General features: G+C 48.0%; 1 protein-coding gene across 3 annotated transcripts in view; it reads right to left on the bottom strand.

The window, feature by feature from the left end:
- MKX (mohawk homeobox) overlaps window positions 1–13,159 on the bottom strand; it is a 49,985-nt gene extending 36,826 nt beyond the window's left edge. For all 3 annotated transcript variants that reach the window (XM_063149318.1, XM_063149328.1, XM_063149337.1), the window contains exons 1-5: window positions 13,071–13,159; window positions 12,595–12,841; window positions 10,469–10,628; window positions 2,160–2,313; window positions 617–952 (exon numbers count right to left, since the gene is read on the bottom strand). In XM_063149318.1, the coding sequence (XP_063005388.1) occupies window positions 617–952; window positions 2,160–2,313; window positions 10,469–10,628; window positions 12,595–12,776 (832 nt within the window). In that variant the 5' untranslated portion in view covers window positions 12,777–12,841; window positions 13,071–13,159. The remainder of the gene's footprint in view (window positions 1–616; window positions 953–2,159; window positions 2,314–10,468; window positions 10,629–12,594; window positions 12,842–13,070) is intronic.
- Between the last annotated feature and the right edge of the window lie 1,225 nt (window positions 13,160–14,384).

Genomic DNA, 14,384 nt, shown 5'->3' with positions numbered 1-14,384 from the left:
CCTGTATCCCTAAGAGAAGCATGAGCACCAAAGGGTCACATACTGGGCAAGGCACTCTGAGGACAGAAAGGTGCTGTGCAACAGGGGAAGGTGCTCACATGCACTCCCCTGAAGGAAATATGACTCATGTAAGTGTCACAAACAGCCACCTTGAAATTTCAAAGCCCTCTTCCTCCTCCCAGCTGTGGCCTTGGAGAACTTCAGTCCTCCAGTCCTCCCTTATTGTAACAGAATACGCAAAAGCTTTCTCCTTCCTTAGGCTCATCTTAGTGCTGACAAAAAGTGGCCTGTAAGTGTAATTTCAAAAATTATTCCCATTGCTCCATTTGAAAAGCAAACCAGCTTCATTAGCAGTCAATAACAGCACTTAACTCCAATACTGCAGGTAGAACTTCTCCAGAAAATGAAAGGGTGGACAGGATTTATCCACTCTGCTACGAGAGGATGGGCAGGAGTAATCCACTCTCAAGTAAGAAGATGGACAGGAATTATCCACTGTGATATGACAGGATGGACAGAAGTCTCATAAAGGGCACAATCAGAAGACATTTAATCCAGGAGCCAATGTCTACAGAAAATGTCTCTAACAGAAATCATGCAGAAAAATATTCCTTACCTGTCCGATAGACAAAATTGCCTTCTGTCTCTGATGATGATGGAGACACTAGTTCTTCCTCAAATTCATTGGAACTAAATGAACCAGAATGATTCCTTTGCCTTGTTTTTTCCATCATAGCTGCATTAGTAGCCATGACGTGTCTCAATGAGTCATTTAGGTACCGATTCAATAAGCTGCTTTTGTATTTGGGGGGTGACACGTAATCCTCATTGGCACTTGCTTCTGGTCTCACTCCTGTTTTTATTACTGAGCTTTCAGTTTTAATCACAGTGTGGTGAACTGGTTTGTTATATCCCCCTTCATTCATATGGTTTCTTGGAGGATTTTCTCCATCTGAAAACAAAAGAACAAAGATACAGTAATACACTGAGTACTTAATATTTAACATGAGGCTTTCTCTCCATGTTTTGGATAAATATAACTGAAACTAGACAGTAACTTCAGCATTAGACACTGATTTTCATTTGCTTCTGTTCACACATTGCTCATAGTAGTTCCCATGATTCTCAGATGTTCCAAGTATTCTAAATTAATTAGCTATAGAAAAATCTTTGAGTCTAATTTGTTCATGAGTAACACAAGACAGGTAGAAAAAAAATGGAAAGTGCCCTAACTCAATAAGCATTTAAAAAGCTGTGTGAATAGGCTGGATTACTACTATCATAACTTGAAATTTGGTTTGCCTCAACACTGCAGAATATTTAGGTACATTTGCTTAAACTGTACTCTTTTAATTGTTCTGCAAGCAATCTTTTCAAGGGAAGTGAGTAGAAATGTGAGTACATTCCCACATTTTTCAAGAAATGTGAGTACAGACTGAAATTGGAACAAAGATATTTAAAATTGAGTACAGATCGAGACATACTCTTCTAAAAATTCACATACAGATTTCTGACAATGTTCTGTAGGATTTGTTCCTGTCATTGTATCTCCATGTCACAACTGTCTAAAAAAAGCACTCACAGACAGAATTAATAGAAGAATTCTATTAAAAATACAGGGTACTTAAAAAAATTCCTGCTTTTGTTAATTTGAGTAAGAAAGAGAGTTCCAGTACCTCCTTTATGTAAAACAGCTGCTAGCAAAATACATCAATTAAATAACAGTAATATTCAGTTTACCATCTAAGATGCCCCACAATCAACCCTTTAATGATGTATATTGCTATAGCCCTTCCACAAAGGAAAGTAACAGCCAAATGATTTCTCATTTCCTTATACCAACAAATGTAATCAATTTTTTCCTTTAATGCAGACTAAAGGAATGGACTTATAGAATGTAATGAACAAACAATTCTCTTTCTAGCAACAATGAATTATAATAACACACAGCCAGATTGCCACCTTGAACAACTTACATAATCCTGCTTTGCAAGGTTGCACAGTAGTTGGGAGCCAAAAGAGGCACCTAATTCACAAAAACAATAAAGGCAGATCCACTGGGGGTATTTGTGACTAAAAACTACAGCTAACTTAGAGTATCTAATACTTTCTAAATATATTTTACTCTGTTTAAAATCGATAAAAGAGCATCAACAAACCTTCAGAGCAGGAGTCATCGCTGCTGACGCTGAGTCTCTCAGCATTTCCCTGAACATATTTGTTGTACAGTTTTATTCGCAAAGCCCAGCTCAGGTCTGGCTGCCTGACAGTGTTCTTCAGGCGACGTCTTGCATTGGCAAACCAGTTTGAGACCTGCACACAAGCATGTCCATTAGCTTCCCTTGAAAATGAGGCAAATCCACCAATCCATAGAGCCCTCAAGAGTTTTATGTATGCTTCAAGGGGACCACAAATAAGAGAAATATGAACAGAAGTCCATGAAATTACCACTGAGCAGAGCAGGAATCTCATACAGGAAGGCAATTTCAGGCTTCCCACCCTTCCCAAGTGTTAGCAAAACCACATTATCACAAGGTTTCAATTAAGGTGTCCCAAATACCAGTTTTATATTAAATTTTTTTTTAATTTTAAAAATAAACCCCTGAATTTTTAATATGAACCTTTAACATATTACCAACTTCCTAAATATCCTAAACTAAAATCTAGTATTCAGGAATTTCCTTTGATATTTATATAGGCTACAATAAAGCTATTGAACAGAAAAGATATTCTAAATTTGTATATATAAAAGCCCTTGTTTTTTATATACATATATATATGAAAGCCCCAAATTCTCCCTTCACTTTAACAGAACTCTTAGTCTGACAAGCCGTGGGCATCAGGAAAGTCTTACACAGAGTACAACGTACTTTGACTCACTGCAGAAATCCACCATTTGCTCTAAAGAGAAGCTGATTTTACAAGCTATTTTTGTCATGAGCAGTTTAAAGTATAGTAAAGATGCAATTCCTCACAAGGTGACTACTAAACAATAGCCTGTTTTGTCTTCCTTGCCAACTTCAAAGCATTTTCTAGAGTTTGACTTAGCAAAATGGATTCATGTTGGTATCCCTCTAGCACACAGACTCATTACAAAGTCAGGCTCAAACACAAGTATTTCACAGTGTTTTAGGCACTGAATGAGCAAAAAGGCACGGTCTACTCTTCAGTGCCAGCAGTGCTAATTAAAACACCAAATGGGATGCGTGTACTTGCAGTGACTTTGCATTAAAGCACACCTGAGAAAATGCTGGCCTTGATTCTACTGCAACTTAAAAAGACAGAAAATAGAAAATACTGAGAACTCTATCTTTACTATGAGCAAGAGCAGAGGCAAGTGACCTACATTCTAATGATACTTGCTAAATGATAAATAAGGTGTTCAAAGTACTAATTAACCCTGGCAGGAGTAAGTGCATTTTGACATGACCTCTGCAAGAGGAGGCAGAGTAGCATCACTTGCAAAGGAGAATGTAAAGAATGTTAGCAGCCCACAGCCCTGTTCACATCTTTGTGTTGTGAACACACACAAAGAGAAAGCCAGACTACTGTTGTCATATTCTGACCTGGGAACGATCACCATTTAATTTACTTCAACCTGCAAAGCAATTCATACATGTTTTATCAATACATGCTACCCCACCTAACAGAGAGCCAAACTGTAGACCTTAGTGTTGGATTTTGTCCTGAGTTCTGTCATCTGTCTGTTGTAGCTAAGGTTACTGTATAAATCACACAGAAGTATCTTATTATTCTGTATCAATAATCTCTTCTAAAGCGATTATGAGAAAAATAAACACTATGTGCCTAAAGAAAAAGCAAAGCTTCAGTTCAGAATCCCAGCTAGAACTTAGCAGTGGTGCCTTATGCCTGTCACTTTGATTTGACTTAAAATCACGTTTACATTGAACAGGGTTCCACTGAAAATACGGTGAGCACTGGATCAGTGCTCAGATGGCAAACATGTAAGTTTACAAGCCATGTAGTTTACTATGACAGGTTAGAAAACCAAAACTCTAGCTGGCAAAGTAATTCTAATTCTCTTCTGAGGCTACTTGCTTGTAATCTTCGTATTTACACAGTAGTTTTTACAGTAAATGAGATAGGGATGGGCTGGAATCCATGCACTTTCTAATGCTGTTAGCAAAGTCACACCAGACTGCTCAGCTGAAGCAGCAGTCGCCTGCTGCATGACAGTGTAATTCTGAAATCAAGTATTTAACAGTAGAGATGGATCAATCCAGTGTCCCAATCAACAGAATTGCAGTTACTGTAGCATTTTACCAAACTGACAGCTCTCCAACCTCTCACAATAAAGATTTCATTATGCTTCATTCTATTACATATTGAAATTTTTCATCAGTGAAGTGCCATTTACAGAAAAGATAGGGTAGTATTAGTGTGATTCATACATAAAAGCAATTAAATTTAGCAGGAGTGATTTCTGCATGGTACGCTTGGTTTATTTTGGGCTCATTCTTCCCATGCCATTGCTTTGCTTTCTGCATATCAATATGAAAAGATGAGTCATATTTTAAGTCTTCTGCTGTGAGAGAAGGGAATAGTAGTATTTGATCATTATTTCATAATGACATAAATACATTGCATCTTGTCCTCCTGCTCTTTATGGAGCAGATGATTTTAAGTGCCATCACACACCACATACAAGTCAATCAGGGGATCAGACCCAGCCAGCAAGGATTTATGAAAGGCAGGTTCTGCTTGAACAACCTGATCTTCATCTATGACAGGGTCACCCACTTAATTGATGAGGCTGTGGTTGTGTCTACCTGGACATCAGTAAAACCTTTGACACCATTTCCCACAGCATCTCCTGGGGAAGCTGGCTGTCCATGGCTTGGATGGGTGTGCTCTTTGCTAAATAAAAAACAGTTTGTGTGGCCGTGCCCAGAGAGTGTTGGTGAATGAAGCTACATCCACCTGGTCACTTTATCAGCTTTATCATTAATCTAGATGAGGGGATGGAGGGCACCCTCAGTCAGTGTGCAGAGATACCAAACTGTGTGGCAGTGTTGCTCTGCTGGAGGGCAGGAAGGCTCCACAATGGATCTGGACAGGCTGGATCCATGGGCCAAGGCCAGCTGCATGGGGTTCTACAAGGCCAAGTGCCTGCCCTGGGTCACAAAAACCCCTGCAGTGCCACAGGCTGGGGGAATTGGATGAAAAGATTCCTGCTGGAAAAGGATCTGAGGGTGCTGGTTGACATCAGCTGAACATGAGCCAGTGTGTGTCCAGGTGGCCAAGAAAGCCAATGGCATCCTGGCCTGGATCAGCAATAGTGTGGTGTCAGAGACTCCAACCCTTTGGCACGTGGTCTGGTTTGCATCTTAATTCAGGCAGAGGCATTTCTAACAATTTTAAGAACTGGACCATAACATGTGTCCAGCAGGACCAGGGCAGTGATTGTACCCTTGTGCCTAGCACTGGTGAGGCTGCAACTTGAGTGCTGGGTCTAGTTCTGGGCCCCTCAATTCAGGAAGGACATTGAGGTTCTGGATAGAGTCCAGGGAAGGACAATAGAGCTGGGGAAAGGTCTGGAGCACAAGTCTGATGAGGAACAGCTGAGGGATCTGCAGGGGTTTCACCTGGAGAAAAGGAGGCTCAGGGAAGATCTTATTGCTCTTTACAACAACCTGAAAGGAGGTTGTAGGTGGGGGGGTCAGTTTGTTCTCCCAAGTGACAAGTGATAGGACAAGAGGAATTTAATTCAATCAGGGGAGGTTTAGATTGGATATCAGGAAAAAATTCTTTACAGAAAGGATTGCCAGGCACTGGAACAGGCTGCCCAGTGAAAGTTACCATGGTTGAGTTGCTGTCCCTGGAGGTATTTAAAAGAAATGTAGACAGGGTGCTTAGGGACGTGGTTTAGCAGTGGACTTGCCAGTGCTGGGTTAATGGTTGGACTCAATGATTATAAAGGTATTTTCCAGACTAAATGACTCTATCATTGTGAAAGAACCTCCAGTCCACTTTTAGAAGAGAAAACTTTAACTAAAGCAAGAAGCAGCAAACTCACTCTAGGAACTCTTATCCCAAATGCAATTACAACAAGGCCCATTAAAGCCTTGGAAGAAAGGAAAGTTAGTCAAATCCATTTAAGAGATTTTTGGGCTTAATCTATGATTGGGTAGTCTCTAGCTGCTTTCCAGCTTTTGGGCACTGGTGCATGTTGCTGGAAAATCCTGATTTCTAAGACATCATGACAGTCAGCACCTCTGTCACAGTTCAGTCTTGGACAGCCTCCAGGTGTGTGGGCTGGAACAAGCTGCATGGCCACAGGCAGCACGCTCACCCTGACCTCCACCTGCCTCCTTCCAAGACAACAGCAGGTTTACCACTCATTTCAACCAACCCCAAATCTTACATTGTCTATCCGCGTGGTCTTTAAAAACCTGCCTGTCCACTGCTGTAGGTCCCACTCACAAAGAGTGCCAGTTTGCAACACGCTTACCTAAACCATTACAAAAAGAAACAACCAAAGCTGCCAAAAAACATCCAACCTTTCCAATGGTCCCAAGCTGTGCTACTGTGATCTCCAAAAATAATAAAAAAAACACAACAAAAAAAAATACTTAGATAAAAGCCAGTGGGGAAGTCTTTGTCACATAAACCTCCCAAGAAGTATCTTGAAAAAACACATGATGAAACTCACTATTCTTGTGAAGTAACAATCCTGTAGTTCTTTGAGAAGTAAAAAGACAAAACCCAAGGGGAACGATAATAGATGTGCTTTCCAGCATTCATTTTTTTACAGCAGTTCAGTTGTTCTCTAAGAGCATCAGGTACTTATATCAGCATCATGAAATATTGACCCTCTGGCTTTACTTCTGAAGACACATCTTCAATTTTATTGTAATTTGTTCTGCTTCAGTGCTTAACAGCAGCCAAACTTTCAGAAAGAGAACAGACATCAAGTGATTCACCTCCTCCAGTAATCCAGATACGCCTTTATAAATCTGAACATTATTAAATCCATAGCAGCACATGACTGATATACAAATCTTTGTATTGAAAAACTTTCTTTCCAACAATACACACATTCGTATTTCTTTCTGGAAGGAGTATACTGCCATTTTTCTTTTTTATTTCACAAGAACATCTAAACCAAAATTTAAAATAAAATAAATCAAACACTATGGTAATAATACAAATGAAAATGTAGCATATTAATAGGACAAGTTATTGGATTCTGAATTGGAATCTAATTGGAGTAAAATATAAAATGCCTTTTCAAACTATATTGCTTTTTTGGTTTCCTGCTTTGGCAGTTGTGGAAGTAGAAAACTTTGGACTGCTGGACTGAAATCTGCAATAACGTTTGCCTTGAGGACTCCCAAAGACCTTGTTGGCCTGCACAGGAGAAAGTCAGCCCAGAATTTGCCCCAGGTTTTGCTACTACTACTTAAGAAACAAGATGATTTATGACTGCAAAATCCTACCTCCTTGAAAGAGTCTGACTTTTCTCCAGCACTACAGTCGGACATGCATCTGGAACAGTCCTCTCACTGTCCCACTGCACCCAGGAGCAGTGGGGTAGGCCAAAGTATTAGTAAAGTAGAACAAATTAATTTAAAATCAGCCAACTGAGTGATAGAAAAACTAATGACAATAAAGCTGTGGAGGATTTTACATACAGATGCAAAAATTATTAGCCATTAGCATGTCATTAGTTTGTTCTTATAACAAAAGTAAAAAAGCCAGGACTGGATGTTCATCTCTTTGTCTCACAGAATGGGTTTTATCTATGTCATGGTCCTGAAAAAAGCTCCTTTGGATAGGTGGTACATACTGGAATAAGGTTCATTAGATGAAAGAAAAGCACAGGGAGGAGAGTATGATCAAAGCACAGGGAGGAGAGTATTACATCTGCATGATCAAAATTACTGCGACCATCATCATCTTCCAGGCAGCTGCTGAAGACCTTTTCCAAGATTGTCAGCCGGGTGAAAAACAAAAAAACACCCCAACCATTCATTCCCTAAATGGGATTTTGTCAGAAACTCAGAAAACCAAAGGGATATTCAGCAGTATCTTTTGCCTTTCCTACGGCTTGTGACGACAAGGTGTCAGCACGTGAGGGATGCTGGGGAGAGGCAGCAGCTGTCAGCAGACAGCAGCCTCCACAGGAGGGGAAAACTGTGGGAGCAAACACCACGGGACAACACTGAGAAATGTAAAAAGTGTAGGAAATATGAGACAGGTCAGCAAATGTGAAGGTGTTTAACCCAGAGGAAACATCATACACTGATTCCTTGTTCTCCAATGATGACCTACAATATTACTAGATTAGAAAAACAATTTATAGGCAACCCTGGTTGATGCTTTTGCAAAGTGCCCCTCCTGGGACAGAAGCAAAGCTTTCCAACAGACCCACAGCCCAGTCCCAAACCTGCTCTTGGTTATGCCACTTGTCTAAAAGAGCACAGCCTTCAGGAAAGCTGTTTCACATGTACCCAGCGTGACTGGGACCATACCCTGCCATGCTCTCTCTCACTCTTAGAGAACAAAAATTTTGAACTGAATTACAATCTTGTTCTTTTTGAGCATCCAAAAAGTAGGGTGTAGGGTGTGTTTAGCTCTTTGTGGCTCAGGAATTACTGCTGGTGCCAGACATATGTATTTACATCTCATACAGATGCTATCAAATTCCTGGATTAAAAGAGCATTGCACAAAAAGATGAAAAAAACACCTGGGATTTCTCTTTGATGTTGTGCTTCTGTAAATGAAGATAGATATGCCTGTTTGCACAGTTCTTTCAAATATTACAGCTCATAGAACAAAACTGGTCAAATTCAGCTTCAGCGTAAATCTGCTAGAGTCACGGGTCTAAGAGAGCTAAAAGCAACTCTCCCTGAATCTTTTTAATTTTATTCTACACTTTATGTAGATCATAAAACTCTGTGGAGAAGTGGCCATGGTTCACTTGATGCTTTTATAAAGGCTAACACTCCTTATCCCCATCAGGATTTATCAAAGCTGCCAGAGAGAAATCCTGAAAAACCCCACCAGCTCTTCTCCCTTCGCTGTTCACTCCGAGGCATTTTTAAAAGAACAGCAGAACTCTTCAAGATGTCACTAATGTGAAAGTGTCCCAATACATATTCTGGATATATGTTTTAAATCTCATCTAAAAATGCAGGGGTATTCTAAGAGCCATAGTCCAATAAAATACTCCTATTGAATTGTGCCATTGAAGGGATAGTGTTTATGTAATCATAGTTTAAACCTTTCATGTATATTTTTTAAAAGCAAGAGAAGTCGTTTTAACTATATCTTCCAGTTATAACTGGCATTTTCTGAGACATTAATATTATTTTTGTCAAAGCTATAGTGTTTTTCCTAGTGCAATAGTTTCATAGTGAGGTACTGAAGTGTAAAAATTTCCCATTTTGCCATTACTAGAACTGAAGTTCATAGTACAGGGTTTTTTTGAAGGGGCACTCAAAATAATAAAGCTGAATTACCACCGTTTCTTTCTAATACTTTAGGTTGCTTTGATCTCTTTGTGCTCTTTGCAAAGTGACACATAATGTGTTAGGCAGAGTGATGAGGACCCAATCCTGCAAACACATGGGTTTCATTTTACACACCTAGCAGTAGCTTGCAGTAAGGAAATTAGATTATTCACAATGCATAAATCTTTGCAGCATCCAGACCTGAGATAGCATCACTTGGCAACTGATAGCATTTAACCACATATTTCAGTAGACTACCAGATGGCAAAGAGAACAAAGAAGTGAGATTTATAAACATTTGCAGCAAAATTTATGCCTCTTACAGCAAGAAAACTGCCAGGCACTTCAGGGGAGAATTACCTGAGAGCAAAACAATTACTCCCCATGTCTAACTATATTACAATGATAATTCCTGCAAGAGTGTGTGTGCTGAGCCAATGCACACAGTGTATATGGTAACACTGATGTCTGTGCAACAGGTGATGACAATTATCATCAGAACAATAGAACAGTTTCCATCCTACCCCCTTTTCAAAAGGGAAGAGTAGCTCCCCTGGAATTTCCTCAGCAATTTCTATTCTGTGCTTAATTCTCCCATGACTGATATTTTTTACTTGAGAATTTTGAAAGACTAAGCAAAAATATTTTCATCGTATTTATGAATGAGATGAAAGGACGAGGGCATCTATTCCTAGGAGTGCAAGCACACACTTTCTGCTGATTGTCTTTAGCAGTTCTCCAGCCACGATAGCTAAGATACGACAATTCTGGTTTGAGAGAGCCAGTCCTGCTGGGGTGGGGAGCCCAGGGGAGAGTGGAAGAAGGATGTGCACAGGACCCCGGTTTTGCTGGCTGCACCGATGCTTCCCAATACCCAGCACTGCTCAGCTCCCAGAGGAGCTTTGGCAGATGCTGCTGTCCCCATCCCTCCCGTCCATGAAACGCCTCGGAGCGGTTTTTAGAGGTGGGGATAAGCGGTTCCCTTCCTTACCTGCACCAGGGTCATCTGGGAGCCGAGGGCCAGCAGAATCTTCTCCGTCTTGGTGGGGTACGGGTTGTCGCGGTGCTTGTAGAGCCACTGCTTGAGCGGCCGCGCCATGTCCTGCAGCGCCTGCCGCTTGTGCCGCACCTTCCCGCCGCTCTGCCTCGCCCTGCCGCGGAGAAGGGGCGCTGAGGAAAGGAGCGGAGCGGAGGGACACCTGCCCGTGCCCGCTGCCCGTGCCCTGCCCGCCTGCCCCGGGCTCCCCAGCGCGGCGCGGTGGATGCGCCCCGTCCGAGGAGGGACCCAGCCCCGGCTGCCCCTGCCCGGAGAAGCCGAGCCCGGCCCTCCCGGGGTGCTCGGGGATCTCCACATCCGCAACCCTCGGCCCGGACGACAGCTCAAGAGAAGGTGATGCCAGCGGCTCCCCGAACTGCCCTGTGCAGGGTCTGGGCGAGCGCACTCGGAGCTGGTGAATGGCCGCGGGGATGCTGCGGGCCCCGGCGGCGGCCCCGCGGGGATTTCAGCGGGGCCAGGGCTGTGTCCCGATTTTTTCGGTGCTCGGCACCCGACCGGAGTGTGGCCGGTCTGTCTACAGAGGGGCTTTCCAGCGCGGCCAGGCCGCACCTCGCACGGCCGACGGTGCATCCCGCAGCTGCGGTGCGCGTTACCCCGGGCCAGCCCGGCCCGATTCCCCCGCCCGGGTTTATTTCCCGCTGATGTTTAAGAGTTACCCGCGGCACCGAGCAGCTCCTGGATCATTTCCCCCCTCGGAGCCGGCGGCGAGCGGTGCTCCTGGAGGAGCCGGCATGCCGCTCCCAATGCCGCCGGCAGCGACGCGCGGCAGCCCGCAAAGCCCCGCGCCTGCCGAGTAACAGCGAATGCCGGGGGAACGAAAGTCGGGTTCCGATTAAAAAAAAATTAAAAAATAGTCCCTTTGTAAATAAAGGCCTACAATAAAAAGTGAGTGAACAACTCGGGGGAGTGCTAAGGCAAGCCCGGCGGCGGGCTGGGGCCGGCGGCAGCGCTGCGGGCGGAGGGGGCTCGGGCGGCGCTGGTGCCGCTGCCGGCGGCAGGGGGCGCCCCGGGGCCGGGCTGGGCCGTGCCGCCGCCTCCCGGGTCCCGCGGCTGCCCCGGGATCGGCCGCAGCAACATCCCGGTGACACAACACACACCTGCGTCCCGTGGGCCAGCAGCGCCGGTAGAACTGCGAGCTGATGCAATCGCTACGGGGAAATTGGTCAGCACAAGCAACTCCCCCGGACTCCGCGGTTTCGCAGCCGCCTGACTGCGCTCCTCGATCTTTACTTTGTAACGCTAACCCGAAATGTCTGGTCAGCGCACGCCAGTTCAACCCTCCGAGCTACGGCTGTCAACACGCCAGAGCTCGCACGTCCTCTCATCACCTTCAATTTCACCTGTTCCGGCACTAAAAAAAACCAAAACTCTGACCCCCGCAAAAAACAACAAACCAAAAAAAGAAAACAACCCCAAAATCGGCTTCGGGCGGCTTAGCTTCAGCTGCCGTTTTAGCAAACCCGATCCTAATATCACGTTATCGAGCCCCCGACTGGCACCGCGCTAGTCCGATCTAAATGCCATCTCTGTGAACGCACGGACAGCGCAGCTCCTTCCCGCCCGTTCGCTCGGCGCGCTGCGGGCCCGCGGAACGGCGGAACAAGTGCCGGGGCCGCGCCGTGCCCGCCGCCCCGGCCCCGCTGCCACGACACTGCCCGCGGGGATCGGCCGCGCCGCCGCCCCGGCCCCCGGGTCCCACACGTCCCGCCTGGCGCCTCCGTTTTGGAGACTTGAATCACATAAAGCGCCCGAACGAGCCGGTGGAGCCCCGGTGTTCCCGGTACGTTTCTGTTCGGAGGCAGAGGGGGAGGTCAAGCACAGCCGGACAGGAGCGCTCTGTCTGGTATATTCCAGCCCGGTCGGACGCCCCTGCATCACCTATCGCAGGAATTTCCCACCATAGCTGTGGAATGAGAATCCCAGAAAATACGAACCCGGGGCCGCGGGCAAAGACCCAGCTAGAAACCCATCTCGCAACCCCAAATCGGCGACGCGGCGGCCGGGAGCGCAGGGCCGCCCCCGGAGCCGGTGCGCGGCGCGGAGACGAGCGCACGGCATACCCCGTCCGCCGGTTGCGCAGGCTGAGGCTCTCCTTGATGGACGGGCTGTCGGGGAGCAGCACCTCGGCGTGGTGCGGGCCCTCCACCACCCCCACGTAGGACCGGCTGCTCCGCTCCCGCTCCTTGGCGTCCTCCTCGAAAAGCACCTGGCCGCTGAGCTTGCTGAAGACGATGGTGTTCATGGTGGGGGGCTGGGGGCCGCCGTCGTGCTGGCCGCCGGCTCCGAGGTGCGGGGGCTCGCTGTGCGCTGCGGGGAGGCGGCAGCGGTCACCGGGCAGCCGCGCCGAACCGCCGAGACCCGCCCGGCGCGACCGGCGGGGGGGCAGCGCGGAGGCACCGGGCGCCGCCTGCCCACCCACGGGGGGAGGCAGCCCGCCCCTCCCACGGCCCGGCCCGCTCCCACGGCCCCCCCACCAGCCCCGGTCCGCTTCCTCGGCCCGGCCCGCTCCCACGGCCCGGCCCGCTCCCGTTCGCACCTCGCCGCCAGCCTCCGCCGCGCTCTTCACTCTGTGTCGCAAGAGTTCGGAGCGCGGGTTTTCTGTCGGCTTTGGTGTTTCTGTCTCGCTTGCTCTCTCTCTCTCTCACTCCTTTTTTCCCCCCTTTTCCCTTCCCTTTTCCTCCCTTCCCCTCCCCCGGAATGATTTTCCCCTTCCCCCTCCCCGAACGGGGAGGGAAACAAATTGTTTTTAACGACCACCAAATGCGCAGAGCCGGCGCCCGGAGGCACAGCCGCCGCGCAGCCACTCGCACTGTCGGGACTGCCGCTCCCCATGGCCGGGGGGAGTCACGGCTGGCCCGGGGACCCCGGCAGCCCCAGCCGGGGCACGGCTCCGCCCGGGCACGGCGGCGTCGAGGGGCGCTGCGTGGAGGGGCGGGAGGAGTCCGGTCAGGAGCATCTGAGGGTGCGGCGGTGCACGGCTGGGCAGCTCACCGTCGGGATGGGGGAGCCCCCCGGGGAAGGCGGCTGAGGACACCGGCTGGTGTCACGCTGACCGCAGGAGAGACCCCCGTCGGGGAGCGGGGCGTAGCCACAGCCGCGTGCCACTCGTTAACACCGGTGTTTAATGATGCCATGCCAGGAACCATCTCCCACCACGCTTCCCCGTCTTCTCTTGTGAGTCGTGCGTCCCCTCTATAAGCCCAAGGGCTGCAAATTAGCTGGCAGTCCAAGTCGGGAGGCGGCCCGCTGCCTTTAGCATCCCGGGCGCGCTCCCGCAGAGGCACGATGCTCGGTGACAGGCGATGCCCACGGTTGCCCCCGGCCCGCTCCCGCTCCCACGGGTGTGCCCCTGTTCCCCCGGCCCCGCCGCTCCGCACCCCCGCAGCCCCGCGGAGCAGCAGCCCGGCCCCGCCGGGCGCAACGTTTCGGTTTTCTGCGCGCAGGAACGAAGAAGATGGCCACAGTCAATATTTACAAGGATGTAATTCAGACGGTATTTGACCGCCGCGGGTGAACGGGAGCAGCCGTCTGCGCCTGCGGGCCCGGCGGGACGTGCGCGGCGCGGATCCCCCGTGCGGGCACCAGCCGCGACTCCCGCTCCCCATGGCACCTCTCTGTCCCTGTCCTTGTCCCCGCAAGCGTGGCCCCAAAGTACCTGAGCCTGCATACCGCTACCATTCGTATTCCCCTTCCATCAGCCTGGCCGTTCCCTCCCGTTTTCCCGGGCTGCAGAGGCCGCCGCGGAGGGAGCGCGGATCTCCGCTGGCTCGGCGCTGCGGCGCTCCGAGAACCCCCGGCCCCGGGGCTCAGCCGCCGTGGGGTCCTTGCGGGGCTCACCCCCCCATAGGGT

This window comes from Melospiza melodia, chromosome 1, assembly GCF_035770615.1.
Source record: "Melospiza melodia melodia isolate bMelMel2 chromosome 1, bMelMel2.pri, whole genome shotgun sequence".
Lineage (NCBI taxonomy): Eukaryota > Metazoa > Chordata > Aves > Passeriformes > Passerellidae > Melospiza > Melospiza melodia.
The sequence above is the reverse complement of the archived record's forward strand: the minus strand, read 5'-3'. Positions and strand labels throughout refer to the sequence as shown.